At 42.9% G+C, this 27,872-nt stretch overlaps 2 protein-coding genes across 4 annotated transcripts in view; one reads left to right on the top strand and one right to left on the bottom strand.

Annotated features, from left to right (window-relative positions):
• The first annotated feature begins 2,397 nt into the window (after positions 1–2,397).
• On the top strand, positions 2,398–7,868 carry RPL31 (ribosomal protein L31). 2 transcript variants are annotated; one of them, XM_054074900.1, is made up of 5 exons: positions 2,398–2,512; positions 3,296–3,412; positions 5,002–5,127; positions 7,159–7,271; positions 7,797–7,868. In XM_054074900.1, exons 2-5 carry the CDS (start codon positions 3,306–3,308, stop codon positions 7,826–7,828), a joined length of 378 nt encoding a protein of 125 aa, XP_053930875.1. In that variant the 5' UTR covers positions 2,398–2,512; positions 3,296–3,305; the 3' UTR covers positions 7,829–7,868. The 2 variants fall into 2 exon arrangements, with proteins under 2 accessions (XP_053930875.1, XP_009556209.2); XM_009557914.2 differs by lacking the exon at positions 2,398–2,512 and having other exon boundaries at positions 3,273–3,412.
• A 242-nt stretch (positions 7,869–8,110) lies between these two features.
• Positions 8,111–27,872, bottom strand: part of TBC1D8 (TBC1 domain family member 8) — a 54,236-nt gene continuing 34,474 nt past the window's right edge. Inside the window, exons 7-20 of one of the 2 annotated variants that reach the window (XM_054074871.1) lie at positions 26,827–27,021; positions 24,556–24,714; positions 23,981–24,131; positions 22,871–23,085; positions 21,899–22,016; positions 16,813–17,098; positions 16,168–16,297; positions 15,788–15,886; positions 15,162–15,230; positions 13,312–13,552; positions 11,988–12,053; positions 11,273–11,362; positions 11,001–11,101; positions 8,111–9,368 (exon numbers count right to left, since the gene is read on the bottom strand). In XM_054074871.1, the coding sequence (XP_053930846.1) occupies positions 8,910–9,368; positions 11,001–11,101; positions 11,273–11,362; positions 11,988–12,053; positions 13,312–13,552; positions 15,162–15,230; positions 15,788–15,886; positions 16,168–16,297; positions 16,813–17,098; positions 21,899–22,016; positions 22,871–23,085; positions 23,981–24,131; positions 24,556–24,714; positions 26,827–27,021 (2,379 nt within the window). In that variant the 3' untranslated portion in view covers positions 8,111–8,909. The remainder of the gene's footprint in view (positions 9,369–11,000; positions 11,102–11,272; positions 11,363–11,987; positions 12,054–13,311; positions 13,553–15,161; positions 15,231–15,787; positions 15,887–16,167; positions 16,298–16,812; positions 17,099–21,898; positions 22,017–22,870; positions 23,086–23,980; positions 24,132–24,555; positions 24,715–26,826; positions 27,022–27,872) is intronic. The other variant, XM_054074877.1, reaches the window with a different exon arrangement.

Raw genomic sequence — 27,872 nt, 5'->3', positions numbered from 1 at the left:
CAAAGGCCAACTAAGTTAGACGCCAACTTCATAAATGCCATGCATTCCTGTAAGGGCTTATTCTGGAAAAGGGGAGGGGAAATTTTCTGTTTGTAGGCCAAAAAGCTCATTCAGGAAAAGAGATAATGAAGGAATACAAGCACCTCAGAGAAAATACTTGTAGCAGCAGCACTTGATGGATCTCAACTACTATGATGGAATTCACAGGAAGAGAAAATGTCTTTAAAATGTTCCACTCTCAGGGTTAGTTATATACATCCACATCTCTCCTGACCGCCAGTGGGTATGTCCAAACCAAGCTTAGCCTCGGATTTAATACTTATCTTTCTAAAACCAGCAGTTCTCTAAGTTGTTAACAGGGAGAAGCTGTAATAGGATGGGGTTGACTTCCAATAAATTGGCTTATTTTATTGTTTAGAAAGATAGGGAGCATTTGCAGGACCAGATTTACCTTGATGCCTGTTTTTTTCATGCTCTGTCTCATTTCTCTCCTGTACTCTCATTCTGGTTTTGGGTTATTGCACTTGTTGCCTGTGGTGTGTCAACGAAACGCCAGTTCCCTTTGTAGAGCTGGGCTGTTGTTCTAGTTCATTATAGAATCATAGAATAGTTTCAGTTGGGAGAGACCTTAAAGATCATCTAGTTCCATCATCTGTTCCTGCTGTGGTCAGGGACATCTTCCACCAGATCAGGCTGCTCAAAACATCACCCAACCTGGCTTTGAACACCTCCAGGGATGGGACATCCACAGCTTCTCTGGACATCCTGTTCCAGTGCCTCACCACCTTCAACAGGTGTTGAATTTCACCTTCAACAGGAAAAAATTTCTTCCCAATATCCAATCTAAATCTCCCCTCTTTCAGCTTAAAATTGTTACCCCCTTGTCCTATCTCTGCACTCCCTGACAAAGAGCTCATCCCCAGCTTTCCTGTAGGCTCCTTTTTCAGTACTGGAAGGCTGCTAGAAGGTCTCCGTGGAGCCTTCTCTTGTCCAGGCTGATTAAGCCAAACTTTCTCAGCCTGGTCTCATATAGGAGGTTCTCCAGCCTTCTGATCATCTTCGTAGTTGTCCTCTGGACTTGCTCTAACAGATCCATGTCCTTCCTGAGCTGAGAATTACAGCTGCAATCCAGCTTGTTCCAACACTGCCACTTAGTGTGGGTGTTTTTCCTGGGCCAGGACAGGGTGATTGCTGCAGGCTGCTGCCCCGTGCTGCAACGCCTCGTTTGTGCCTCAGGAATAGGAGCTGCAGCTCTGAACAAGGCACTCTGCTTCCTGGAAACACAACTCACTGTCTAAAGTTTCCTAAACAAGGGAAAAGTGGAATCATAGAATGATTTTTAATTGGAAGGGACCTTAAACATCACTCAGCTCCAACCCCCCTGCTATGGGCAGGGACACCTCCCACTAGACCAGGCTGCCCAAGGCCCCATCCAACCTGGCCCTAAACATTTCCAGGGATGGGGCAGCCACAGCTTCCCTGGGCAACCTGTGCCAGTGCCTCACCATCCTCATTGTGAAGAATTTCCTCCTAATGTCTAGTCTAAATCTTCCCCCCTCCAATTTATAGCCACTCCCCTTAGTCCTATCACCACAAGCCTTTGTAAACAGTCCCTCCCCAGCTTTCTTGTAGCCCGTTCAGGTACTGGAAGGTCACTATAAGATCTCCTCAGAGTTTCCTCCAGGCTGAACAACCCAAACTCTCTCAGCCTGTCCTTGTGCAGGAGGTGCTCCGGCCCTCTGATCATCCTTGTACCCTCCTCTGAATATGTTCCAACAGTTCCATATCCTTCTTATGTTGGGGATTCCAGAACTGGACACAATACTCCAGATGAAGTTTCACAAGAGAGGAGCAGAGGAGGGGCAGAATCACTTCCCTGGTCCTGCTGGCCACCCTTCTTTTGATGCAGTGCAGGATACCTTTGGCTTTCTGGGCTGTGAGTGCACACTGCTGGCTCATGTTGAGCTTCTCATCTACCAACAACCCCAAGCCCTTCTCTGCGGCCCTTCTCAATCACATTGTCCCCCATTCTGTACTGAAACTGCAGACTGCCCCGACCCAGGTGTAGGGCCTTACACTTGGCCTCCCACTTCACCAGGTTCCTCAAAGCCCCATCCAGCCTGGCCTTGAACACCTCCAGGGACAGGGCATCCCCAGCTTCCCCGGGCAACCCAAGCAGAATCATAGCATCACAGACGGGTTTGGATCTTCCAAGATAAGCTTTATCTTTATAAAAAAAAAAGATAAGAGAGAGCTGGGGTTGGCGGCTCCCCGAGGGCAAACGGCTGCGGGGTCCCGCCGAGCCCGCCATGCAGACACACAGAGACAGACAGACGGACGGACGGACGGGACACGCGCCGCAACAGGCCCGCTGCGCGCACACCCGCACTCGCACACACTGCGCGCGCTTCCGCTTTGGCGCCGGCGCAGTCGCGTCCCTCGCGCATCCCGGAAGGGCTCGTAGCTCCCACAGTGCCTTGCGCCCTCCTTTCCGGTCTGTGGCCGGGCAGGGGTGAGTTGGGCCATTGCAAAGCTCGCTCGGTGAATCCGTTTCCATCCTCCTAGCGGGCCCTCGCCGAGGCGCCGCTCCGTGGCACGGCCGGGCGCGGGGGGCGGCCGGGAGCGGGGGGCACCGCGGGCTTCTCTAGGCGGGGCCGCGTTCCGCGGGTCGGGGGCCCCTTCTCCCTGCCCCCCCCCCCATCCCCGGCCCGCGCTGAGGCCCAGGCCCGGGGAGGCCTGCGGGGCACTAAGCGGGAGAAGGAAGTTAACAAGCCACGTTGGGTCTTGGCGAGGGAGGAGGATGGTGTAGGCCGCCGTCAGTCCCTGGAAGGAGCGTTTCTTGGCGGGGCGGGATGATCAGCTTCCCTGGGGCGCCTTGGAGAAGCGAAGGGGTTTGGATATACAGGAGCAGGACAGGGTGGTTTTAGGGGCGTTTGGGGCTGGCCAGGAGCTCAGTTTTCTGTTTTCCTGGGAGGTGGATGAAGAGTTATACGGGGGTAGGAGTTGGACTCGATGACGCTTGTGGGTCCTTTCCTGCTCGGCTCGTTCGGTGATTCGTTCTCACGGCGTGATTTGCGTTCGTCTCGGGGGAGATGAAAGTAAAACGTTCGTGATGCTGAAAAGCTGCTGCTTAAAATATGTAGCCAGGGCGACCCCCGGGAACGACTTAATTAATTTTATTAATATGGGAGTTGCACGGCTTGTAAGGAGCTGGGGAGGGTCGGAGGAAAGATGACATGAGAAAAGGCTGAGGGAGGTCAGGTCCGCGTTTGATGCATGCATGGATGCTTTTCAGCGTTGCTCAGATGGCTCCTGCAAAGAAAGGTGGCGAGAAGAAGAAGGGACGTTCTGCCATCAATGAGGTGGTAACAAGGGAATATACCATCAACATTCACAAGCGGATCCATGGCGTGTAAGTTCTTGGGTTTTATCAGTGAAATTGGAAGGTTTTATCAGTTTGGAAGTGGGTTCCGTAGGTTTTAAATTACAGAGAATGACAGTCCTTCCTGGCAGTGATGCTAATGCGTGATGTTGTAGTCACTTGTGTGACAGTTGTATCCCGAGGAAGCAGCTCTGTAACCATGCAGTCTTCTGCTTGCAGATGGCTTTCAGAAACAAGCTTGTTTATTTCTTTCTCTGAGTGTTCCTGGACGTAATTTGAAGTTAGAGCCATTTACCACTGTGCACAGGTCCTCATTCTTTCCCTAGCAAAGGTGAAAATGTAGCCCAGTAGAGTAAGTTTCAGAAATTGATTACTGTTGTAATCAAATTATTGGCTCTGCAGTTATCACTGAATTGTGTGAGGTGTAAATTAGGGTATGATTTTGAGTTAATATTAGTTGTGTGTAGATGAGAGTGACTTCTTACCTGACAAAATGTTGAACCTCATACAACCATGTAATAGTAAAGTGCTTGAGAGGACTTACTCAGAAACTGCATCTTGCTTTGGTTTACTCTGTATGTGTGGCAGCAGTCACCTGGAAGAAAACTATATACGAATCAAAACAGTTGGTGAAATTGCCAAAGTTTACTTAGAATAGGAGAGTAATGAGATGGTGGATTATTAGAAAACTGTAGGTGAGGATAGGAGGCAGTAGTACCTTTAAATGGTGAGAAGGTGTTCTGGCCTTGCCTATTATTGATGCAGTTCAGTCTGCTCTTAATGATGACAATCCTGCTTTCCTCTTGTGTTTTGGGGTTATCTGCTTTTCCCTTTAGGCATGAAGTACTAGAAATGAAATATTTAATGCTTGTCTTGTTTGTAATCACCACTCCTGATTTCTAGCACTAAATATCAGCAGTAGTGTGCAAGTAATATTAAATATAACCCACTGTGGGACCTTAGACCCTACTGACAGTGTAGTCGTGTGTTACAGTGTGGGTATAATATCTACAGCGAAACACTTGCAATGCAGCTTTATAACTTTCAGTGTAAATGCCCAGTCATGCAGGATCTGTCTATCTTTAAGCACGATACAAGCTATACTTGCAAAAAAACAGTTCTGATGGTAGTCCAGTCATGATGACATGAAGAAAGTAACCAACTACCGTTTAGCAGAAGCTGCTACTCAGAATAGCATCAGTTTTGTTCTTCTGTTTATTTCAGTACTGAACAGTTTTGTCCAGTTTGTATTAACATTGCTGCACTGCTTTTTTCATAGGCTTTCACTTAGACTATCTGTGAAAGCACAGATCTCCTTGAGGAGAAGTTTGGGGTTTTTTTTGCAAGAAGTTTTCATGTCAACATGCTAGAAATAAGACAACATCTGGGAGATCTTGCAATTGCAACATATGTATATGTAGTTTCCATTGGGCATGGACATTAGGATTACCAACTATCTACCAGAGTAAAGGTCATAGACAAAGCAGTAATTGAACTGTCGTTGAACACAATTCTTTGGATTGTTTGTTTAGAGAATGTCAGTGGTTGAGTGCTGCAACAAATGTCCAATGCTGACAGCTTCCTGAAGTTAAAGAAATGGCTCTTGTTTTTTGCCCTAGGGGCTTCAAGAAACGAGCACCACGTGCTCTCAAGGAAATCCGTAAATTTGCAATGAAGGAGATGGGTACTCCTGATGTTCGCATTGACACCAGATTGAACAAAGCAGTCTGGGCTAAAGGAATAAGGTAGGTTTCTGTAATTTTCCTTATTGGGTGATAAAGAACTGTGTATGTGGAGGTATGTTGGAGTAGCAGAAAAGTTTGTATCCCTGGAGTATTTGCATTTTCTTTTGAAATGCTTCCTTTCATAAAATGGTTTAGCATGTCAGGTGACAGGCTTCCTGTCACCTCCATGTTCTGGTCAGATCTCTTGGTGCAATAATGAAGAATACAGCAAAGGAAAGAAGGAACACAGCTTGGAGTGGGGGAGGATTGGTGGATTGTAATACTGCAGTACTCTAATCCCTACTGCAGCTGACAGTTCTCAGAAACATGGATTTTTAGTGCTATCTACAGTCCCAGACCAAGTACCTGGGCTTCGTTTAACATGTCTGAACAGGATTAGATTTTGAAACATGCTACACAAAGAAATAATGAAACGTGATTTAAATAGGGCCATTAATCTTGTCTTCAAAGTACAGGTAGTTTGGGGGCAAGAAAATTAAGACTTCTGTTAATTCTTTGCTACTGAGGCAGCTGATTTGGTGTTTGATATGTGTAAAGATGCTTCAAAGAGACTCGTGTGAGGAGTGCGACCTCTTAAACCATAATAAAAGGTTGACTGGTAGGAATTAATGCTGTGAGTGATACACTGGATACATATGAGCCCTTTTTTAAACCATGTCGTTTAGGAATTAGATTCCTGAGTCTAGCCTATGACATGCTTACAGTCCTTTACCAGCAGTTGTGTTCAGGTCAAGCCTTCCTTCAAAATCGGAGTAGGAAGATCAGACTTAATTTTACTGGGAGTATCTGGGTAGGGGTTCTCTGTCCTCATTTTTGGGCTGTTCCAGTTCATATGCAGTGAAGAAATGGCAATTGAGCCAGATGACGGTATAACTTCAGAGCTTAGCAGTGAAGTTTCTAACCAGGACTTCATGATATTAACTTGTAGAAGTGTATTCTGTGGAGCAGGGAGTCAATACATCTATCTTTCCAGTATCTGTTTAACTGCAGTTTTCACTGGTTAGAATAGATAATGTATGCAAAGTAAAATGTCTTCCTTCGGAAGGATGAGGAGAGGCTAAGATTGCAATGTCAGCTAATGTGATAGTCAGTGATGAAGTAAACTGGTGAAAAATGCTTTTGGCTTGTTTCAAGAAGGGAGTAAACTGCAGCAAGTTCCTGTGTCTTAATTAATGTATCCACCTGATTTAGTAAGTATGCTCTCAGAACAAACAGCAAGGAGGAAGTTCCTTCTCATAGTCGATGGAGCAGAGTACTCTTAGCAGGAGTTTCCCAAAATCTTGAGTTCATTTGAGGGGAAACGTTACCTGAAAAATGGTGCGGAAGAATAGTTTTGTGACTTCCCTCAGCAGCAAGTTTTGGGCAGTATTATGGGAGGATGGCAAGGCACAAACAAAATCATCTAAGTGATTTAGTTGTGGTTCCATAGGCTTTGTGAGGAAGAAACGTCATTAGTTGTATGCTCATGAATAAGATCTTGGTTCAGGCTTACTAGAGTTTCCATATGACTTCTGCATATAGATGGAGCAGTATTCTGACTCTTGACAGGGGCCTTAGACTTTCGGAACGGATTGGGTTTTTTTCCCCTCACCATTTTCTGTTTCAGTATAAGAAATCCTTGTTAGTAACAGCTGCTTACTGATCATATTCATGCTGTGCTTTGTGATTGTCTTCGTAGTGCATTTCCTGCATCGGTAGTGGATTGATGGTGCACTTCTGACTTTATGCTCCCACTGAATTACGGATTAATCCTATTCAAGGCTCAGTTAACTCTTACCTGCTCGCTTTAACAACAACAACAAAAAAATGCCACTCTTCTAGGGGAAACATTAAAATCTGAATGATACAGGATTTTGCTGTTGTTATGATGCTGAGATAGGAACAGAATTGGCTTATCATGTTTTTGTGCAAATAGGCAAAGCTTAAGAATTTTTGAGAGGGAGTAGTAACCACAGAGCAAAGAACTTGTGTATGAACCAACAGTTTTCAATACATATTTTACTGAAAATTAATCTGTCTTCTTCATTTTAGGAATGTTCCTTATCGTATCCGTGTGCGTTTGTCCAGAAAACGCAATGAGGATGAAGATTCACCAAACAAGCTCTACACACTGGTTACCTATGTACCAGTCACAACATTTAAAGGTAAGGTTTCATGCCATGTCATTTCCTCAGTGCCATGTTTTCCTGAACAAGTAGCAGAATGGGACGGCTCGCTCTCTTGCAATGCAGAATTCAGGTGAAAAGACTTAGACTAGCTCCACTGTAGAGAGGAGGACTGCTAGCTTGCCTGTTCAGCATTAAGAGTAAATTCAGAATTTAAGTGAAATAATTGTGTAAATTCTGAGATAATAAAAACCTCACTGCCCATAGTTCTTGGTAGTTCAAGGTTTGTGTTTTCTTATATACAGAACATCCTATGACGTGAAGAGCTTAAGCAGGTTGAGCCTTTTCCACTTGTCATCTGAGAATTATCTTATTTGCAGAATTGATTTAATATGAAGGTTTTAAAATTTGGTGAAATACTTGCCTATGTAGTTTGCTCTTCCAGAAGTAGATCAGCAAACTAGTTTTGAAATTGTAGGTGTGCTTTCTTGTGAAGACTTGCATATGTATAAAGGGAATTAATTGTCCTAGTAATAGATAGTGATACAGTTTCTTGTTTTTCAGGTCTACAGACAGTCAATGTGGATGAAAATTAAACTGATTTTCATTACAATAAACGGGTAAAAAGAAAGTTTACTCCCCAAGTTGGTTTTTTTTTCACTTGGCCGGTCTCTTTAAGCTCTCATCTATGAAGCATCGAGCTCAACAGGTGACAAGCTCTTAAAAGTATCTTGCTTTCTTTGGGCTTGAACATAAAGGTGTACTTTTCTTAATTAAAGATACTGTAGACTTCTTTTAGATGTGAATGGAAAAAGGAGGAGATGTGAATGTTCCTATGGGGATGGCAAAGTCCTGCTGTTTTGTTCCTGTGGCAATAAAAAGCCATTACAGAGGTATTTTGAGTTAAAGACAAGTTTGTTTAAACAAACAAACAAAACCCAACAATTCAACCCCAGACCTCTTGAGTGTTAGATCAATACTTCACATATGTAATATATTTGATCCCCTGCTGGTCTTCTAGGCAGAATCAGTAGGTATCTCCCAATCAGGTCTGTCCACTACAGTGGAACGTGTGAATTAATTGTTGGTGTGCTAGCTCAGGGAATTTGTTAATGAAGTAGGGACTAAAGGTACTTCCCTTACATAAATCAATGAATACTGTCAATACAAGTCTAGTACAAAAGGGGTTTATTGAAAAGTGCATGTTTTCACAGACCAACATTGGAAGCACAGTCCATGTACACTTAACATTTCAGCAAGACATACAAATTGGAATACAATGAAATATATTAAAATAGTTTCAATTACCAGCATTGAAACAGTTTTCAGTATTAGTGCAAAAAAGGCAACCCAAACAAACTGCGGACAGTAGCTGAGAAGTGTTTGCCCCTATTCAAAACAAAAAAATTGGACAACTGGAGCCAGCCTCTGCTCTCCCTATGTGGAAGAGGGCTTCAGTGTCTTCACACCGTAGACAGGCGTTTCTTTTTACATTCAAAACAAGAACGTAATTAATAAATCAATGGCACAAAACAAACCTACACACCCTTTAGCTTTTAAAGCTCTTAAAACCACAGATAATTATTTTTTTATCAAAAGTCCACTGCTAACTGAAAGCCTTTCACAGTATGTGCTTTGGCATAATTTCAGTGCATTTCATTTTTGACAGGTTTGTCACTACTGTGTGTTTAATTTCGTATGTTCACCTCGGGATGGGCAGCTCATTCCGTTTGTTCTGAGGCTATATTGATTTAGTTTTGCATTCTCAAGTTTTGGCTTCAGTTCTAAGGGTTTTTCAAAGAAGTTAACTAATGACTGTTCAGTCAAGAGGGAGGCTAAAATATGTTCAAAAGAGACAGTCCAGTCCCCTTCAGTCACAGGTGAAGTCTGACAGTCTTTGTGAGGGGTCTTCACAGTGTCAGTAAAAACAGTATCCTGTTCTGAAGCAGAGGCCTCAGGCTGCAAGTCCTCAGTGAACTCATCCGATCCGCTCCCCAGGCTGATGCTTCTTTGTCCTACTTCTCCAATCTGAAGTAACAGTGTGGTCACAGTGGCAATGGCTTGATACAAATCATTCTCCTCTGGATCTTCATGAAACATGCTATACAAGGTTTTGCAGAACTGAATGAACTCCCTCTGTAAAGGATGAAAAAACAAAATCAAGCTACTGAACAGCCTCACTATGGGTAACTACTGTAGAAGTCAGCTGAGAGCACTACTGCAAAGGAAGGCAGAATGCCGCATACATTTGTATGCTCATTTGTAACTTCTACGTGCTTTTAAAAAAATGCTAGCAAAGGGATTTCAACCTTCCACTGATGCTAGGAAACCTTGATGCTAAAAATTGAAAAGGGAACAGCAGAGAAGTATTTTGCTACCTTGCTGGAGATCAGGACCTCTCAGATGACCAAAGGACAACTGAGAAACAAGGCAAGGGATACAGACTGTTGCTGGTGGGAAACTGGTAGCTGTTGACCCTGAATGAGTTACAACCAGAGTAGCCATCTACAGGCCTGCAAGCAAATTCCCTTCTACTGCTCTGTCCATCTTCCCCCAGCTCTCTTACCAACAAAATTCAGACATTGTCCCTGCCTAGCCTCTTTCTCTCCTTCCTTCCCTTGCTGACCCATCACGGGGGATTATCAGGCTAGAGAAGATGTTTCTATAGCCTATTATGAAATCTGTGACCCCCTCAAGTTTCTCACATTTATAGGATGACTAATTCAGGGTAGCAGGGACTGTTCAGCCAAGTTAGGCTTTTACGAGAGATACGGCCTCACTGAGCTGACAGGTTAGGACTGTCCACTCATTTAAAACTTTTATTTAGCGAGACCACAAAGAAAGGATTCTGGGTGTAGTCCCATCTTTCTTTGCACATCTGTACTGATTTACTAGTACTGCACCCTTTTCCCTCCAGTAGGTTTCCTCACACCCACAACATATACAAGGTTCACCTGGCATTAGAGAGATGGTAAGATGATGAGAGCCTTCAAGCGTCTTACTTCACACAATTCTAGTCAATGTTTGAGACAGGGCAAGTTCCAGTTGCTGATGGACTAAGAAGTTACTGGTTTGGTGGAGAGGAGATAGGGGAAAAAAGAACAGCAATATGCATTCTCAGGAATTATTTGGGCTTAGAAAGAGGGCTTTTTCCAGTCTGCATGAGCCTGTTTTCCAGCCTGTTAGGTTGCAGGTGAGGCTGAGTCTGAAATTCTTTCTGTTCATCAGCCAGTCTGAGGAGAGGGAGCTGCTACAAAGGTAGCAGAGAGTTTTTAAACACCTGCGCCCTGGAACAGAGGACCCCAATCCTCGATATCTAATCTAAGTTCAGGATGAAGTTATCCTTACTGAGAAAGAGCTAAACTGTTTTGTTGAGTAATTTTCTTTTTTCAGTACTCTCCACTTCTTTAAAAACACACTACAGCCTCTAATCATAGAATCGCCTGGTTGGAAAAGACCTTTGAGGTCATGGAGTCCAGCCATACCTGCCCACTACTAAGCCGTATCCCTGAGCACCTCCTCTACCAGTCTTTTAAATATCTCCAGGGATGCAGACTCAACCACCTCCCTGGGCAGCCTGCTCTGGTGCTGATAACCCTTTCCGTGAGGAAATTTTTCCTTATGTCTCATCTGAACCTCCCATAGCGCAACCTGAGCCCACTTCCTCTCGTCTTATCAGTTCTCACTTGGGAGAAGAGACCAACACCCACCTCACTACCTCCTCCTTTCAGGTCGTTGTAGAGAGTGATAAGGTCTCCACATACATACCTGGCTCATTTTTGGCAATTCTTTTTCAGTTTTAGTATCCTTTTCTTTGGCTAGATCCTTCAGCATCTGCTTCAACTGCTTTTGGTAATCTACAGCATCACCTTTTTTTGGAGCAGACACAAAATGGAGAATTAGTTTTCAAGTCACTGGAGTAGACTAATGTTTCAAAATGAACCCCAGAGAGCAGAGAGTATATATAGAGTAGGATTAACAAATGGAAAGTTGGTTATCATCTCACATGCAAACGCATTAGAGAACCATTTTGGATATACCATTTGATTTTCCAATGACTAGTGGTCTTGAAGTAGACAGCAAAGGATTCTTTAATGGTGACTGGCTGTCTCGTTCATCTTCTGCCAGAGCTACCCAAAAAAACAGAGTGACAAATGAAATGATTAATCTTTTTGAATGCTGCGTAATGGTTATTTATACTTTCAAAATTTACATATTTCAAGAAAGCAAATAACTGCACAAAGATGTTTTTTAACTGTACTTCATTAAATCATACTGTAAAATTATGTTAATCTAAGTAAGGCTGGTGCTGCAGCAAGACAGTTGGAGGTTTGCCAAGAACAGCACATTTAATTAAAAATTTTGCACAGAGAAACTACCACAAAATTTTGTCACCCAATCAAAACTGGATCAAGATGTGATACAGAGATTTCTACTGTACACAGAGTTTATGAGCCAACCAAAAATGTTATTTCAGCTCATATTTTGTATAGAAGTAACCACGTAATTGGCTGCAAAAGATCTTTGAATGCAGCAGATGTAGGTCTTTACACAATACATCTATAAATTTCATGCAAAAAGGTTTGGACTGGAGTAATTTTTAAAATGTGGTGAGCATAATTACAATGCAAATCCCATATGCTCCCAGCTGAAGGAAGCAAGATAGGGTTCTTCATTAAGCAGCCTTTTCCCAAAAGCCTTAAGCCAGAGATTTGGGGGGAAACTTTAGTATTCATTCCATTTCAACTTTCTTACCCGGTGGGATATGCAGCTTATATAGTAACTTTATCTTTTCATTCATTTCTCCATTATACATAACATCTGCAAGGAAAAAAGAAAAAAAAAGAACAAGAAGGAAATGGACCAGAGCATTTACTTCCACAGTTTAAAATAAATCAGGCATCTCTCTGTGCACAAAAGATAATTGTTTGCGTGGACAATACATGAAAACATATGGCCAGTGTATTACATTGAAATATTTTAAGTTGTGCCTGTCGATGAGGAACAGGAGGTGAGAGCCATCTGGTTTGGTCTTTGTTCTTGTCAAATAGACTGGGAGTCCCTAACCCTATGCAGCTTCAGCAGCATTGAAAAATATCAAGAAGGATGGCAGGTTTCTTGCCACAGATTAACAGGAATGTGAGAGGGGAGTGAGAGAAAACTCCCTTTGGGGCCGTCATATTCTTAACATTTCTCCCCTTCAGCCCTTACTGCTGTTCTATAGAATAAGCCCAAAGGAGAGAACTCCTTCACACATAATATAATTCATATTTTCAATGACCAGTAGAAATGAGATTCTAGAATTTTCAAATGCACTGAAATACAGTGAAGAACGTGTTTGTTTTTTATTTTAAAACTGTACCCCTCTAAGAATCAAAATCAATGTAATACAGGGTGCCTCGGTTCACATAAAAAAAATCTAAAAAGTTTAAGTGGCAAGAATACAGATTTATACTGAAGCTTTGAATGTTGATTCATTTTTTTTTTCCTTGGGATGAGGCAACAGTTGAGATGTGGCACTTTCTTCTTTAGACAGATTTGTGGGTGGGCAGCGTCATTTCATTAGAACAGCTGGCGCCCTCAAGAACAACCCTAGCACAGCTTTCAGTCGCTGCTGGCCAGATTTTTTTTGGTTCTGCTTATTGTTGATATATAAGGCAAGCAGCAGTTGGTTGTGTAAGATCATCTTCAAGAAGCAGTTACAAAGAGGTATACTGAGATTTCAAAGGTATACTGAGAGCAACAATCCAGTAGAGAGGATTTCCTAGCATTCCATGCAGACCCAAATATAATCTGAATTCATAAAATGTTTCAACAAAATTACCAAGAAATCAAATATTTTAATACATATGCAATCATGTCCCTAACCTGTCTTTTAAATCTAATCGACCTCAGGTGACTAGAACACAAAAATATTAGTAAGGGTCACTCATTAGGTTAATTACAAGCACAAGAAAACCATCTGCCCGCATCCTTCCCTGCCAGTTGTACAGTGTTTTAACATCCTTGTCTCACCCACGGACCACCCATATGGAAAGATGGGCCCTGCCCATCTTCCACCCTGCAGGAGAGCCGATACCTAAGCAGCTGGCAAGCCCCTTGAATTCAATCAGCTGATCCATGTTCTCATCCAGGAGCCGGAACGTCCTTTGGGCGAGGACATCGGTGTGCTCCCCACAGGTCCAGGGCGAGACCAGCCTGTACAGGTTAGCGAACTGGTGGACATCGATGCGGTACTGCTCAGCGTACGGTCTGCTAGGGTCGTGTCGCTCAATGACTGGACTCGTCACTTCCCAGTAACACCTTATTAAGTGTTCCCTCTAGGAGAGAACAGAGGCAGGAGAGGGGGGATTGCAGTGTGCAGTATCAGAGAGAGAGAACAACCAGCAGGAAAAGAAGCGTTCACATCAAAGTATGCTGAAAATGCTCAAAATTTTCTTTACATGAGGTGTTACAATGATACCAAGACTACCCCTGCGAGAAAAAGCAAGGTATGAATCTTTAATTAGAGCAGTCAAACGCTATCATGATTTCCAATGGATAATTAATAAATTTGAAGGGAGACTGAGCAGATGCTTGGAAGAAATTCACTGCAGGCTACTGAAACTTATTAGCCATATACGGCCCAGGATGTCTTTGACTGGCCAAAGGTACAAAAGTCAGAGAAAATCCAGGGTAAGCATTATACAGGCTTGACCTGCTCATTTATTCTCTCTCAGACAGGCCTCTCCATTTGGATACTGTACCTATTAGTATTCCCTTAGGGACAGGCTGATAGAAAACAACGAGTCCTAACAAGACAAGCTGTCCTGGAGGAGCAAGGGAGCTAACAAAGCCATCAAGAAATTAAATGAGGAAAGGGGAGGACTGCAAGACAGTCAAGACTCAAAAACAAACCAGCAATGAGCAGGAGGGAAGCACTGCAGAGCAAACCCCCCACCCCGGCTGCTGCATCTTACTACCATTAATGGAGGGAGGATACAGCTGTTCTTAGCCACAAAGCTATGTAACACTAAGAACATACCATAGTCATATTCTCAGTACCTATTATTTATGGCTATGAACAATACACATAAGAAATGGTCCATTAAGGGTGATAATTACACGCTTGGACCTCTAAATCAAGTATAGTTGTATAAGCTTAGATGTTCCTGTCTCCAAATAACGTTTATAATTGTTTTTTTCAAACATCAACTTGACAGAAAGGAACTGAAGCAGAAACTGCTTTTAGTTTTGAAAAATAAAATAAATTACAACTATTAGAAAATGAGGAACAAATAAGATGGAAGAGGGTAGATTTAGATCAGATATTATGGAAGACATTTTTTACTGTAAGGGTGGTGAGGCATTGGAACAGGTTGTTCAGAGAAGTTGTGAATGCCCCATCCCTGGAGGTGTTCAAGGCAGACTGGATGAGGCTTTGAGCAACGTGATGTAGTGGAAGGTGTCCCTTCCACTGGAAGGGCTGGAACTGGATGATCTTTAGGCCCCTTCCGACCCAAACCATTCTATGATTCTATGAAATAGCAACGACACACGTTTCTGGGATTTTTTCCCCTCATGGAAAACAGATCCTGCCTTTAAGGACCATCAAGAGAGCAAGACTTAAAAGTACTGCAGAGCTCCCAGTGAGCAGAGCTCAGTATTAGTTAATTTATTCTGTATGTGAAAGTTCCCAGAACATGGACCATTACCAGGCACCAAGTTAGAAAGGAAACTCTGAAGCAATTCTCCTTTGGAAGATCAGCACATTACTATTCCTCTCTAACAACCAGACAACCACAGAAAGGACAAAATGACAAGATCTCATCTGAAGAGTACCACCCAGGCAGAGGATATGAGGTCTGAGGCAGCTCTGCTAAGTGACAACTGGAAGTTATGCCCAGAAGCCTCAAATAGGTGCATCCCCTACTTTTCAGAGGGACCAACCTTGAACAAGTCATACAATTCCTCTAAATCTTCAGGAAGAATTGAAACATCCGGGATGACAACTCGGAGCTTAAAAGAAAGAAAATCATGTTAGTGACAATCTTTTCTCCCATAAGCCCTACAGGGACTGTATTTATCTGGTACAGCTGAAAACTGCAGTACTGGAAAAGCTTTGCAGCTTTTCCCCCTTCTTTAGGTTCATGGTTTATAGATCTGTAAAAAGACAAATCCCTCAAGAGCTACTAGAAACAAAGGCAGGAAGTCCCTAAGCTACAAGTCACAGGAGGCAGGGGAAGCATCTCATTGCACTTGCTCTCTTCTTATGCTCTTCTCCCGGCATCTGCCTAGGGCCGTGGTCACAGACAAGGTGCTGGGCTGGACAGTCCTGCAGCTGTCCTTAACATTAAAGCCACACTAAGAAAATTGTGCATGTGGTCACAAAATTAAAAACAAACCCATTAGTGTCCCAGGAATGAGCTTTTTCTGGAGTCAGGAACGATAATGCCTTCTTTCAAAATCTGGTGGTGCATTTTAAAAGACAAAAGCCAGCTGTCTGGAAGTTGTGGGGGAAGGAGAGATGTTAAAATATACAAACAATACTGACATCAAAACAACACCCTACTCACCACGTTTTGCTTGGTTGTGTCTTCATGGCTCTGCAGGACACGAATTCGGTGTCTGTAGCGCATGTGCTCTATCTGCGCCACAGAGTGGTCTCCAAATTTCTACAAGGGGGACACAGAAGTTTATTATTTTTATGATATTTGTATTTCTCATTTTCTGAAAATATAACTTTTGAAGGAGTTGTGAGTCCTTAAAGAAAAAGCATACTCTGTCTCTAACTGATCTATGAGTGTAGCTATTTATTCTACACCCAGCGTTGTGCGTTTGAGCACTCAGTCAAGGAATCTGTGTTCTAACTTTCAGAACACTCACATTGAATTTAACCTTTTTCTTTTTTAAAATTTTAATTTAACTGACCCGTAGACACGAAACTGTATTTTACCTCATAGGAGTCATGGATCAGGTTAGCTATTTCAGTCACTGGAGAGGCTTCTTGGTCATCGCTGAAGAATGCATGGTGATTACCAATAGGTGGCAGAGGGCTTTCCTCATTTTTCACATGCTCCAAAAACCTGAAGTGAAGAAATATAAGCAACACAGATTACTCTGCACTGTGCTTTTCTCAATATAAATAAGCAAACAAGTGTTATGGCTTAGCCTGAGAAATAAATTAGGTTTTAGGCTGCCAGGCTTTTCAAAAATGCCTTCATAATTACTCATATGAGGAATGCCAAGCCAGCCAAATGACTTAAATACTGCCCAAGGAAGAAAACCTCCGTCTCCTTGAAGTCTGGAGCAGGAAGCCCGTCACTCTAGCAAAGTCACGAAGAGCAGCAGTAAATACTGGACATTGACGCAGTTGATGCATGTCTTGGCACTACCAGGAAATTTCACAGGACATCTACTCGTCTGATGTACAAAGCCCATTGTTTAAGGCAGACACTGTGAAAGCAGCAGCAGCAGCAGGGTAACACAGAGGGTCCCATGAGAGCCTACAGAGCCCCGTGAATATCACAAAAGCACCCAAATGCCTTTGTTTAACAGCAGAATGGTCTGCGATCGAAGGAGTGCTCCTGCATGACCATACCTGCTCAGGATCATCAGGGCCTGCCCATCATCCTTGCTGTTGCACAGATCCACGGCGTTGGCTTCCAGTATAGCCAGGCCCAGCTGGAAAATGGCTTTGATCCCATCATAGAAGAAGCAGTCCACAACGTTCACAGCACTTTCCAGGGGCATGATACTAAGGAAAAGGGTAAGGAACCAGGAGAGAGAGATGGAAGCCAAGGCTGTCAGATCCTTCATATGTTCAGCCAGCTCTGGAAGCTGCTCTTTTATAAGCTCCTCAAACACCGACTGGTCTACCTGAGCACCTGCAAGTCATAAAGAAACAGTTATCAGCCAGGACCAACACAGAGAAAAATAGTCTTCAAAGCTAATGACCGCTCTCAGCTATCAACTGCAATACTTTCTTAAAACTTAAAATGACATGACATGCACACATCTACAGTGAAAAATCCCACTATCCTCCTGCTGTGATCTCAGCCTCGATCCTCGTGTCTGTAATCCTTACTGTACAACTTTTTGCAAAAAAGATTGCTGATTCTCCTACAAGCGTTTAGGGTGCAATGAAATAGCAATAGCAGCAGCTGTCATTTTCAGCTAAAAGAGCACATAATAATTAAGCGCTAGCAAAAGCAATCCTAAAGCATTTTACTGTTTGCCCTGGGATCTATGCAATGAAAATAAAGACAGTACACATTCCTCTCCAGCATACGCACTCGAGCAAGCGAGCTGTAGAGCTTTCATTCTAGGTAAGGAATTCCAGATATGGCTACACACACTAAGCAGGGAGAAAAAATATTTACACAAAAATACATGTGCGCATATAAATATATACTTACATGCATACATATTTATATAAAGAACAAAATATTTCTGCAATGCCGAGATATAAGATGTCCTAACTGTCCCAACCAGTCTTAAAAAGTTGCAGATTTGGGTTCTGTTCCGTTTTAGCTGCTAGCTCAGTCCTACTTTGTCAGCAGCTATTATAGAATCAAAATAATTCCATATTGTTGAAGTGGCCTGCGCCTACAAACCAGATATGCCACATCAGGAGCTTTAACCAATGTCTCTAGAAGTTAAAAGTGTTTCTCAATATAAAATACAATTTTCAATTATTTTGTCTTTCCTTTCAAGTTATTTTATTTCTTTCTCATAGTCCATATTCTACTAATATTAGGAGACTACTTTAATTGCTAGAAATTCCTGAGACACATATCCCCCTCAGCACTACAAACTTCTGTTGTCCAAAAGCAGAATATAACATAGACAATTTGTGGCAGAGAGCCAGCATCTTTTGGCTTTGCGTCTAAATCATAAAAAAAACAGATATGACATTTCACTGTCTTTAGAACCTTTCACATCAAGCCACAAAAAGCTTCTGCTGGTCACTGAACAAACATTACAGCACCACAAATCAAAAGTAAGTGCCCAGGGACATGCAAAGAGCTTTTGAGGAAAACATCAAGCATGGTGCTTTGCTTTGAAGAGACAGCCTTCTCGTGTCAGATGGTCATAAATAAAAAGAATAAAAAAAAGGGAGGAAAAAACAAACTGTGCCTACTCAACAAGAGGGTACTCTTTTGTTGTTTGAGTTTTTTAACAAGCTGAATACAAAAAAATTAATAATAACCATTTTTAACATATTTAACTTTTATGCCCACCTTTTCATTAGGCTTCAAGAAACCATGATATCTGAACAACTGAATCGTTAATGTATTACAGCATGAAACCATAACAAGGTAGGGAAATACCAGGGTATCTATTTAAAAATTGCTGACTCAAGACACAAACTAAATGACATCTCCAAGACTGAAAAGGCCAATCAGAGAAATGAAGTGAGGTTTTCAACATTTCAAAAATTACAATAGCAAGATGAAGACAGTCTTAGCAGATAACAGCACGGTAAGATGGCCTGCTGGTTTATAGAGAGGATGGAAAAGTCATGGCAACATGAGAATATTATATCCATGACCCTTGTTACCACTCTTGACCCAAGTATAACTTGTTTCTATCTTGAAGCTATCTGTTTACAATTTCTCCTATGCATTGCAGAAGTGAGAAGGACAGAAGGAATTCCTGAAGGAGGAAATAACAGGTGCCAGTCCTGCCTGCAGGCTTTTCCCATTTGCAAGCTGTAAAATTACCTTTTGTGAAAAGACAGAGCAGTCATAGAATCATAGAATTGCTTGGTTGGAAAAGACATTTGAGACCGAGTCCAACCGTACCTGTCCCCTACTAAACCATGTCCCTAAGCACCTCATCTACCGGTCTTTTAAATACCTCCAAGTGTGGTGACTCAACCACTTCCCTGGGCAGTCTCTGACAGTGCTGATAACCTTTAGGTGAAGAAATTTTTCCTGATGTATAATCTGAATGTTCCCTGGTACAACCTGATCCATTTTCTCTCATCCTATTACCTGTCACTTGGACAAAGAGACCAACATCCACCTCACTACAACCTCTTTTCAGGTAGTTGTAGAGAGTGATAAGGTCACCCCTCTGCCTCCTTTTCTCCAGGCTCAACAACCCCAGTTCCCTCAGCTGCCTCTCCTAAGACTTGTGCTCCAGCCCCTTCACCAGTTTTGTTGCTCTTCTCTGGACACGCTCATATTCAGTCGGCTGTCAGCCAGCAGCCCCGGGTCCTTCTCTGCCAGGCAGCTTTCCAGCCACTCTTCCTCAAGTCTGTAGCGCTGCATGAAGTTGTGTCCAAAGTGCAGGACTCAAGCAGATCAACACTTCTACCCAGCTTTGTGTCATCCGCAAACTTACTATGGGTACACTTAATCCCCTCATCCAGATCACCAATAAAGATATTGAACAGAACTGAACCCAACACTGAGCTGTGGGGGACACCGCTTGTGACCGGCCTCCAACTGGATTTAACCCCATTTACCACCACTTTTTGAGCCCCGTCACCCAGACAGTTTTTTACCCAGCAGAGGGTGCGCCTGTCCAGGCCAAGAGCTGGCAAGGCTAAAGGAGGGCCATGGTCAAGCGATAAAACTAAAAAGTTTGAATAGGACTAAACTGCCTAAGTTTTGAAAGCAAAAATTATAAATAATTAAGTAAAATATTTCTAATGTCATAAAGAAGAAGCCCAAGAGAGCACGGAGCTAAGAAGGCCTGTTACAATCAAGGTCATTAATTCAGTAGCTGTTTTGACTGTAGATATTACTGGCTGACAATGAAGAGGAAAAGCAGTGATGGGTAGTGAGGTCAGAGATCACCAAAGTTATAGAGATCAAAATTTGGACAAGAGTGTTGGCAGTGCGGACAAAGAGGAAAAGTTGGGTCTTGGAAGTGTTATGCAGGAAGAAACAATACAAAGTTTAGACAAGAGCTGGTTGCAAACCAAAAAAAGGTCAACTGGAATGCAAAGCCAAGAATACTAACTCAAGCGACAGGAACCAGAGGAGGGGCAGGGTGGAGAAAAGCAGTAGCACTGATTTGGGCACGCTAAGGTCTAGGGTAAATCAAAGCTGCAGAAGTAACTGCTCAGTGGAGCAACCAGGCTACAAAACTACATTGCTGCCATTCAACTAGGAGGAGCACAGGAACTTCTGAATGGAAGCCCCTGGCTCTTTGCACTGTGATGAACCATGGCAGTACCTCTGTCTCAGTACTCTTTCCTTTGGGTACAAGAGGACAGAAAAATAGAGAGACAGGACAACTAAGACCATCAGCACTCAAACAATGTAGGCTGTAGACATGGTGAGTAAAAAGCAGGACACAAACACAAAGTTAAGTACAACTCAGGGCAGTGATGTGGCACAACTCAAGTTTGTTTGAGTGCAGAGAATGCTACTTAAGGGCAATAACCCAGCAAGCACCAAAGTTATCAGTAAATCAAGGCAGGCTGATGATATCTAGAAATGCACAACGACAGATAAAGCTGAGTTTCTTTTTTTAATCACACAAGGAGACAAACAAACAAGGAAGTAACTCATCAAGATAGCAGTTTAAAGTCATGTTTGGAGACATGAACCGAAATTCTGAGAAGTGGGACAGTTACACTAATCCACTAAATGAAAATACCAACGGCATTCAAAGCACCCCAAAACACCGTAAGCATCCAGCTAAATTTGGAGTAGCTCCGCTTTAACTTACCTGCCAGTCCAGTAACAAGACAATAACTGGAGTGGCACGGTGTCAGGAGGTATTACAATCCCATTCCCCCAGTAAAAGATCAGAATTCTTCTCAGATGTCTCTGCCTGCTCCTCAGCCCGTACCATTTCTAGCTCCCAGAATCACCACCACCAGGGATTTCCTCCTGTCCCCACCCTCCTCACAAGTGACTCTGATCCTTCCCTTTGCTCCAGTGATACTGCAGTTACAACGCAGTGCAGACACTGCAACTAAAGAGTAAGATTAGCATTACAGAGGGGAAAGCTATAGCTATCAAACATTTCCATAAGAGGAGCAAGGAAAGTGACTGCAAAGAACAAATCTTTTTTTTTTTGTACACATACCTGCAATTACTACATCAAGCTGCTCTTTCTGTGTGTTAGGCAGATGCACAACGGTCTTAAATAGTTGCACTGCAAAGAACTGGAGACATAGCACATGCAGTACAAGGCATGCACTGCAGAGGGACTGGGTTTATTTCTTAATGCTGCATCTCACATTCTGAAGGTTTTGTATCAGCCCTCATTACCAAGGACCAATTTAGATACAAGCCTGCGTTACTCCAGCAGCCAGGCAATGCAGACAGGTCAGATCAGAAACAGCTACCCTAACAGATCTTTCCTAGATCCTTCTTAAATAGCTTGAGTCCCTCATACCAAACACTCCTAACAAAACCACACAAGCTCCTCTCTTTTCACCTAACAGGCAAAAGCGCCACCACCTTCTGACCAACAGGAACAAAAAGGCAAACTGTAAAGTTGAGCACATATTTATAATTCTTGCAGTTCAAACCCTTTGAACCAAAACCAACCCTAGTTGGAACCTGAGCAGCCATTGCTGCTGTCCCTGCACACCGCACAAGTTCACGGAACCCCTCACTTGTGGGGTCTGGACCTCAGAAGACCTTTGAGCACCATAATCGCCCCAGTGCCTTTCGGCTGCCCCTTCCCAGTTAGCAAGAAGAGAGGCACAAGCTCACCTATCACTCGGTGGTTGAAGTAATCCGGCAGCATCCGCTCACACACAGCAACCAGCAGCCAGAATGCTTCTTCCTCTTTGGCATACAACAGCAACACAGAGGTCAAAATATTCATAGACTTAAAAAAGCAAAGAAGAAAATGGGACTTATTAGTGACAGAAAATCCTACTGACAAAGCCTAAACTGTGGCTATTTTTAAAGACAGGAAAGTAGCCTAAAATGATGTAAACAACTGAAAAAAAAAAAAAACCCACCAAGAGAAAAGTTATATACAGTGAATCTAGAATTGCAACCCAAAGGCATAACAAAATTTTCAAGCTTATGTACACTGTTTTCCATAAAAGCAACAGGAAACAATGGAGAAAAGCACAGCACTGGATTTGCTCAGATGCAAAGAAGATATCTGATAGTGCAACTTGTTTGGGGGGCTGCTTCCCCGGCCTTCCTGGCGGGGGCTTACTATCTAGGCTGGTCTGATGTTAATCAGAATTCAGGGAGCTGCACAAAAGGTAAAGACATTTTAGCTGGCCAGCTGGGCAAAGTACTTCATAATTTGTCATCAATTTTGGAGAAAAGTAACAGGATATTAGTTCATTAAACCTCTGCCTCAGTACTCTACATTTATCTCCTCTGTGTAGGCCAGTTTAATTTGCACTGTGTCCCAAGTATTGGGCAAGAAGCACACTTTTGAACAAACAGAAGCATCAGAAACATTTTTTTTCCTTCCTTCCTTTAACTCTAAATGCAGTTTGTCAAATGCTGAGGGAAAACCTGTTAAGCCAGAGCAGCAGCCTATGCACTTGTTTTCAGAGTAAATGATATTTAATATCCAAAATTATGTATTTTTTGTAACTAAAAAGACATTATTTATCAAAGCCACCATTAAAAAAACCTCTCAGGAGAAGAAAGAAACTAAGAGAGAAGAAAAAGGGGAAAAAAGCAGCAAGCGTTACCCCGCTGGGGGTTTTTCACCTGGCAGTATCCTATTTTGGGGTTCCTGTGAGCATATGCTGTGAGCACCCTTCTCAGGGCAGCTATCCCTGTCTCACTCTGGAAAGCGGGGTGTTCAGGCAGTGAGCGGTGGAGGTCACGCTCTATCTCCTCTGTCGCCATGCAGCACTTGCCCATCGACGCCTCCACCAAATGTACGTAGTAACCGGGATGTGAGGCGAGATCCGTCACAGCGTCTGAAGGCAGCAGGAAGAGAGAAACAGGAAGACACAGGTGAATTAGGACAACGCTAAACTTAGAACATGGGCATTATTATTGTGGGTAAACTTAGTGTTGTGGGTATTGCTGCTCAAAAGGATATAAGTAAGGTGGTTTCCCCCAAGGTCTGTAAATTTAGTGAAATCTCCAGAATGAAAAGAAATAAAAGTCCTAGCAGAGTAAGCATCCTGAAAACAAAATAAATATTAGCAAAGCTTATGTGATGTAACATCATTCAAAATACCTTAATATTGACACTGAGCAGAAAAATTCCCCAGGAGAAAGTACTGTTGCAAGAAATGTACTCAGTACTGTTCACACCCTCCAAGGAGGAACAACCTCACATTTTACAAATGTTTGAACATGTCACATATTGGATTAAGGTCTAAACTTGAGCTCATATTGTAGGCACATTCTGGCTCTGCCAGATCTGCAGATGAAACCCGTTGGTTTTTTCCATCTCCAGTTTCTATTACCTCTGCCAACATTCAACACCAAGCAGGAGCACAACTGCTGACTTTAAGATGTCATTATTTTGCAACAATTTGATTTGTCTGGGGTTAAATCAATATTTATGCTACAATGTAATTATTTTATGAGAACAAGACATTAGTTTTAATTACATAGATGATGCAGATGTTATTTCAGTTCTTCTGTGCATCACATCATATCATCCAGAGATAAATTTTTTACGGACCTACCTAGGTACTTATTTGCACTTTCTAGTTCAGCAGTTGATCATCTCTCTTCTGTAAGCTCTACCATAAACTCCATGTAAATGATATTTAATTACCCTTGGGAATTCCTGGCCTAAATGTTCACCATGTTCAGAATCAGATGACACCAACAGCCAACATTTCTCAGAGTGCCCACCTGAGAAGAGCAGCCAGAGTTTGCCTCTCAAGGATTCAGGGATTCCCATCGCAACAAGTTTTCTGATCTTCTCTGTGCGAAACATGCACACGGTTCTGCCATATTCTACAAAATGGTCATCCCACAGACTCTCTTTGATTTGCTCCCTAGACTGGGAACAAGAAGGTTATCTTTTAAAAGAATGTGTGCTTCCGAGAACTGTTAAAAAGAAACATTTTACAGATCAGAAATTCTGCAAGGTATTTCTATACTGACGGATATGGGAAGTCTGCTCTAAGGACTACAACTTTCCCCGGTTTACATATGCAATTCATCACACAGCGGAGAGCAGAAGTGATCACACAGAGAGAAAAATTATAAATATTCACCAGAAAGAAATGGGGAGAGGGAAAAAGAACAAAATCCAGGCAAATAGAAAGGTCCTTATCCCATATTTATCCCATATCTAACTTCTCCAGCCAATACAGAGTTCATTTAACTAAAACCAAGTATGTGTCTGAATGTGACCCCAGCTTTTTTAAGAAAATAAAAAACAAAACTCCAAGACTCCTACAACTTCCTCAAATATTACTTACCTTTCCAAAATCAAGACCCGCCATTCCTGACTGATGGAAGTCTGACCTTAGTGCTTCTGCATTGAGCAAATAGCTGCTTTCCTTTCCGCACTCACTTCTCTCTGTACGCGCAGGCTCACCACCCACGAACACACACGTGGATCCAAAGACAGAAGTGTTCTGCAACAGAGAATCGAAGTGGAAACAACCAGGAAAAGGTTAAGAACTATGTCCTCAACTGTCTTCAAGACAGAGCTGAGTTAGTCTTTGCCTTTTGCATCCAGACATTTTACACCTTTCAGGAAGAAAGGCCTTACACCAGACTTCATTCAAATTATCGTTCATTGGTATGTCAGGAAAAGGGTTGTTACTTTAAAACAGAAGTTGTTGGTAAATTCTTAGTGTCTTTGATGACAAACTACCAAACAATCTTCTACTTTGGTTAGGATTTGAAAAACCCTTGCTCAAAGTGGGGCCCCTCAGACCAGGTTGCCGGGGTCTGCGTCCAGCTGAGTTATAAAGCTCCAAGGAAGCGGGGGGTCTAGAGTCTTTATGGGCAGCCTGGTCCAGCTCTGCCCACCCCTGAGAGGAAACTTTTCTCTTTCTATCTGATCAGATTTTCCTTTGCTGCAACGTGTGACTCTTGCCACTCATCTTTTAGCTGGCACCTCCCAGAAGAGTCTGGCTCCATCTCATCTGTAATATCCCATTAGCTAGTGGAAGACAGGCTGAACAAGCCCTGCTCCCTCAATCTCTCCTCATAAAGCACATACTCCAGCCCCTCTACTACCTTGTAGCCCTCCACTAGATTTATTCCAATTTGTGAATGCTTTTCCCATGTGTTAGAGTAAAGTCAAAACTGGATGCGGTAGTCCTGATCAGGAGTACTGAGGGGAGACCTTATCATTGTCTACAACTACATGAAAGGGGGTTGTAGTGAGGTGGGTGTTGGCCTCTTCTCCCAAGTGACAGGTGAAAGGATGAGAAGAAATGGCCTCAATTTGTGCCAGGGGAAGTTCAGATTAGCCATTAGGAAAAATTTTTTCACTGAAAGGGTTATCAAGCACTAGCACAGGTTGCCCACGGAGGTGGTTGAGTCACCATCCCTTGAGGTATTAAAAAACAAGTAGATGAGGTGCTTAGGGATATGATTTAGTAGTGGACAGGTATGGTTGGACTCGATGACCTCAAAGGTCTTTTCCAAACAAGCAATTCTATGATTCTACGATCAGCCTCAGAAGTGCTGAATAAAAGGTAACGGTAACATCCCTCAACCTGCTGACTACAGTCTTGCTAGTACAACCCCATATGCTGTTGGCCCTCTTCACTGTAAGAGCACATGGTTCACTCAGAGGCTTAATCTTTTGTCCATCATGACTCCCCCACCTTTCCCACATAACTGCCAGCCAGCCCTGACTCCCTCCTGCTGCATGGGGTTACTTTCCAGATTTCACATTTGCTTTGTTGAACTTCATGAGGTCTCTGTTGGCCCATTTCTGCAGATCATTGAGGTGTCTGTGAAGGGTAGCCCTGTCCCCAGTACAGAATGAATCACAGAACGGTTTGGGTTGGAAAGGACCTTAAAGATCATCCAGTTCCAACCCCATGGGCAGGGACATCTTCCACTAAACTAGACTCCTCAAGGCCCTACCCAACCTGGCCTTGAACACTTCCAGGGATGGGGCATCCACAACTTCCCTGGGCAACCTGTTCCAGTGCCTCACCACCCTCATTCCTTCTAATGTCTAGTCTCAGTCTTCCCACCCTCTAATTTATAGCCATTCCCCGTAGTTCTATCGCTACACGCCCTTGTAACAAGTCCCTCCCCAGCTTTCTTGTACACCCTCTTCAGGTACTCCAAGGTTGCTACAAGGTCTCCCCAGAGCCTTCTCTTCTCCAGGCTGAACAATCCCAGCTCTCTTAGCCCATCCTTATAGCAGAGGTCCTACAGTCCTCTGATCATCTTTATAGCCCTCCTCTGGACCCGTTCCAACAGTTTCATATCCTTCTTATGTCGGGGATTCCAGAACCGGACACAATATTCCAGGTGGAGTCTCACGAGAGCAGAGTAGAGGGGGAGAATTATTTTCCTTGACCTGCTGGCCACTGCACCCTCCCCAGTGTGTCAATCATAACTATGCTGCGGGTGCACTCGATCACATCAGGCAGGTCATTAAAACAGGCATCAGACATCACTGACCGAAAATCAACCCCCTGAGGCAGGCAGGACAGTGGACCAATGGATAAACACACTGAATTCATAATCTAAAAAAACTCGCAGAAGTTCAGTACCTGGTTCTTATTTTGCAAGTTGTTACAGTGCACTGGGTTGCTGGAGTTCACGTCTTTTAGCCTCTGGAGCAGGTTCTCCACCAAAGTATCCCGGTCCTTCAGCTCAATGAACTGAAAGGCCGTCTTGCTCCTTATGCTAACAATGATGGGATTAGGTAGCAGGCTTGTGTCCTCCATCTTCTCTATACTGATTACCTTTTCCAGAAACATTATAGAAAAGACATTATACACCGCATCCCCATCTTCAAATATTCTACATGTACCAAAATGTACAAACACAGCATTCATTTACACATGCTTTAAACACAATTTCTCGTCTTGGCTTCCTTAATCAGACATAGCCCATCACCTGAAGTTTATGGTCTCTTTAGAAGCTCAAAGCAGGCACCAAAAAGTATCTTGGCTGCCTTTTTTTTTTTTTTCATTTTTTTAAAAATTACTTTGAGGCTCACTTCTGAAGAGTAGAATGAGGGGTAACAGATAAAGGGGAGTGATGAGCAAAAAAAGATTTAGAGAAAGATCAACTGGATCAAATTCTGGGGGACAGAGAAGGAAATTTATTTTTGCACTCCTGGGGACAGCAGAAAATCTTTAGTTGTTTCTGATCAAGTATGCAACACTGATCTCTTATTGTTTTTTATTTTTGTAACCGTGGAAGATAAGTTGCTACAGTTAGGATAATCCAATGTTACTCTGGTATTAGTCAAGGATGAAAGGAAAGCTTTAATTAAAAGATCATAACAGCCTTGCATCCACAGCAGATCAGGCAAGTGTTTGCCAGTAGCTTCCTTCTCCTCTTCTATTCCCACCACCTTCCCATGCATACTCTAGTCCATTTAAATAAGTCTCTGATTTCATTGAAAAGCAGCAACTTGTCACTGCCTCCAGAAAAATCTCATTTTTCTCTCTGCCCTAGAGGTTTGCAAAGCATCCACAGGTTTGGTAGTTTGTCTATGAAGGGAGAGCTTCAACATGTCTAAGTGTTGATGCCAGTCAAGGATCCTTTTATATCACTAGAAGGATCCAAGCTGAAGTCACCATCAACA

This window comes from Cuculus canorus, chromosome 1, assembly GCF_017976375.1.
Source record: "Cuculus canorus isolate bCucCan1 chromosome 1, bCucCan1.pri, whole genome shotgun sequence".
Taxonomy (NCBI): domain Eukaryota; kingdom Metazoa; phylum Chordata; class Aves; order Cuculiformes; family Cuculidae; genus Cuculus; species Cuculus canorus.
Note: the sequence above shows the minus strand (reverse complement) of the source record. Positions and strands in the feature narration are given on the sequence as shown.

Bases quoted from the DNA above. Each gene is read 5' to 3' on its own strand.
- RPL31 (XM_009557914.2), top strand. From the start codon at position 3,273: ATGCATGCATGGATGCTTTTCAGCGTTGCTCAGATGGCTCCTGCAAAG. The intron at 3,413-5,001 runs GTAAGTTCTTGG...TTTTTGCCCTAG, and splicing joins CACAAGCGGATCCATGGCGT to GGGCTTCAAGAAACGAGCAC. The intron at 7,272-7,796 runs GTAAGGTTTCAT...CTTGTTTTTCAG, and splicing joins ACCAGTCACAACATTTAAAG to GTCTACAGACAGTCAATGTG.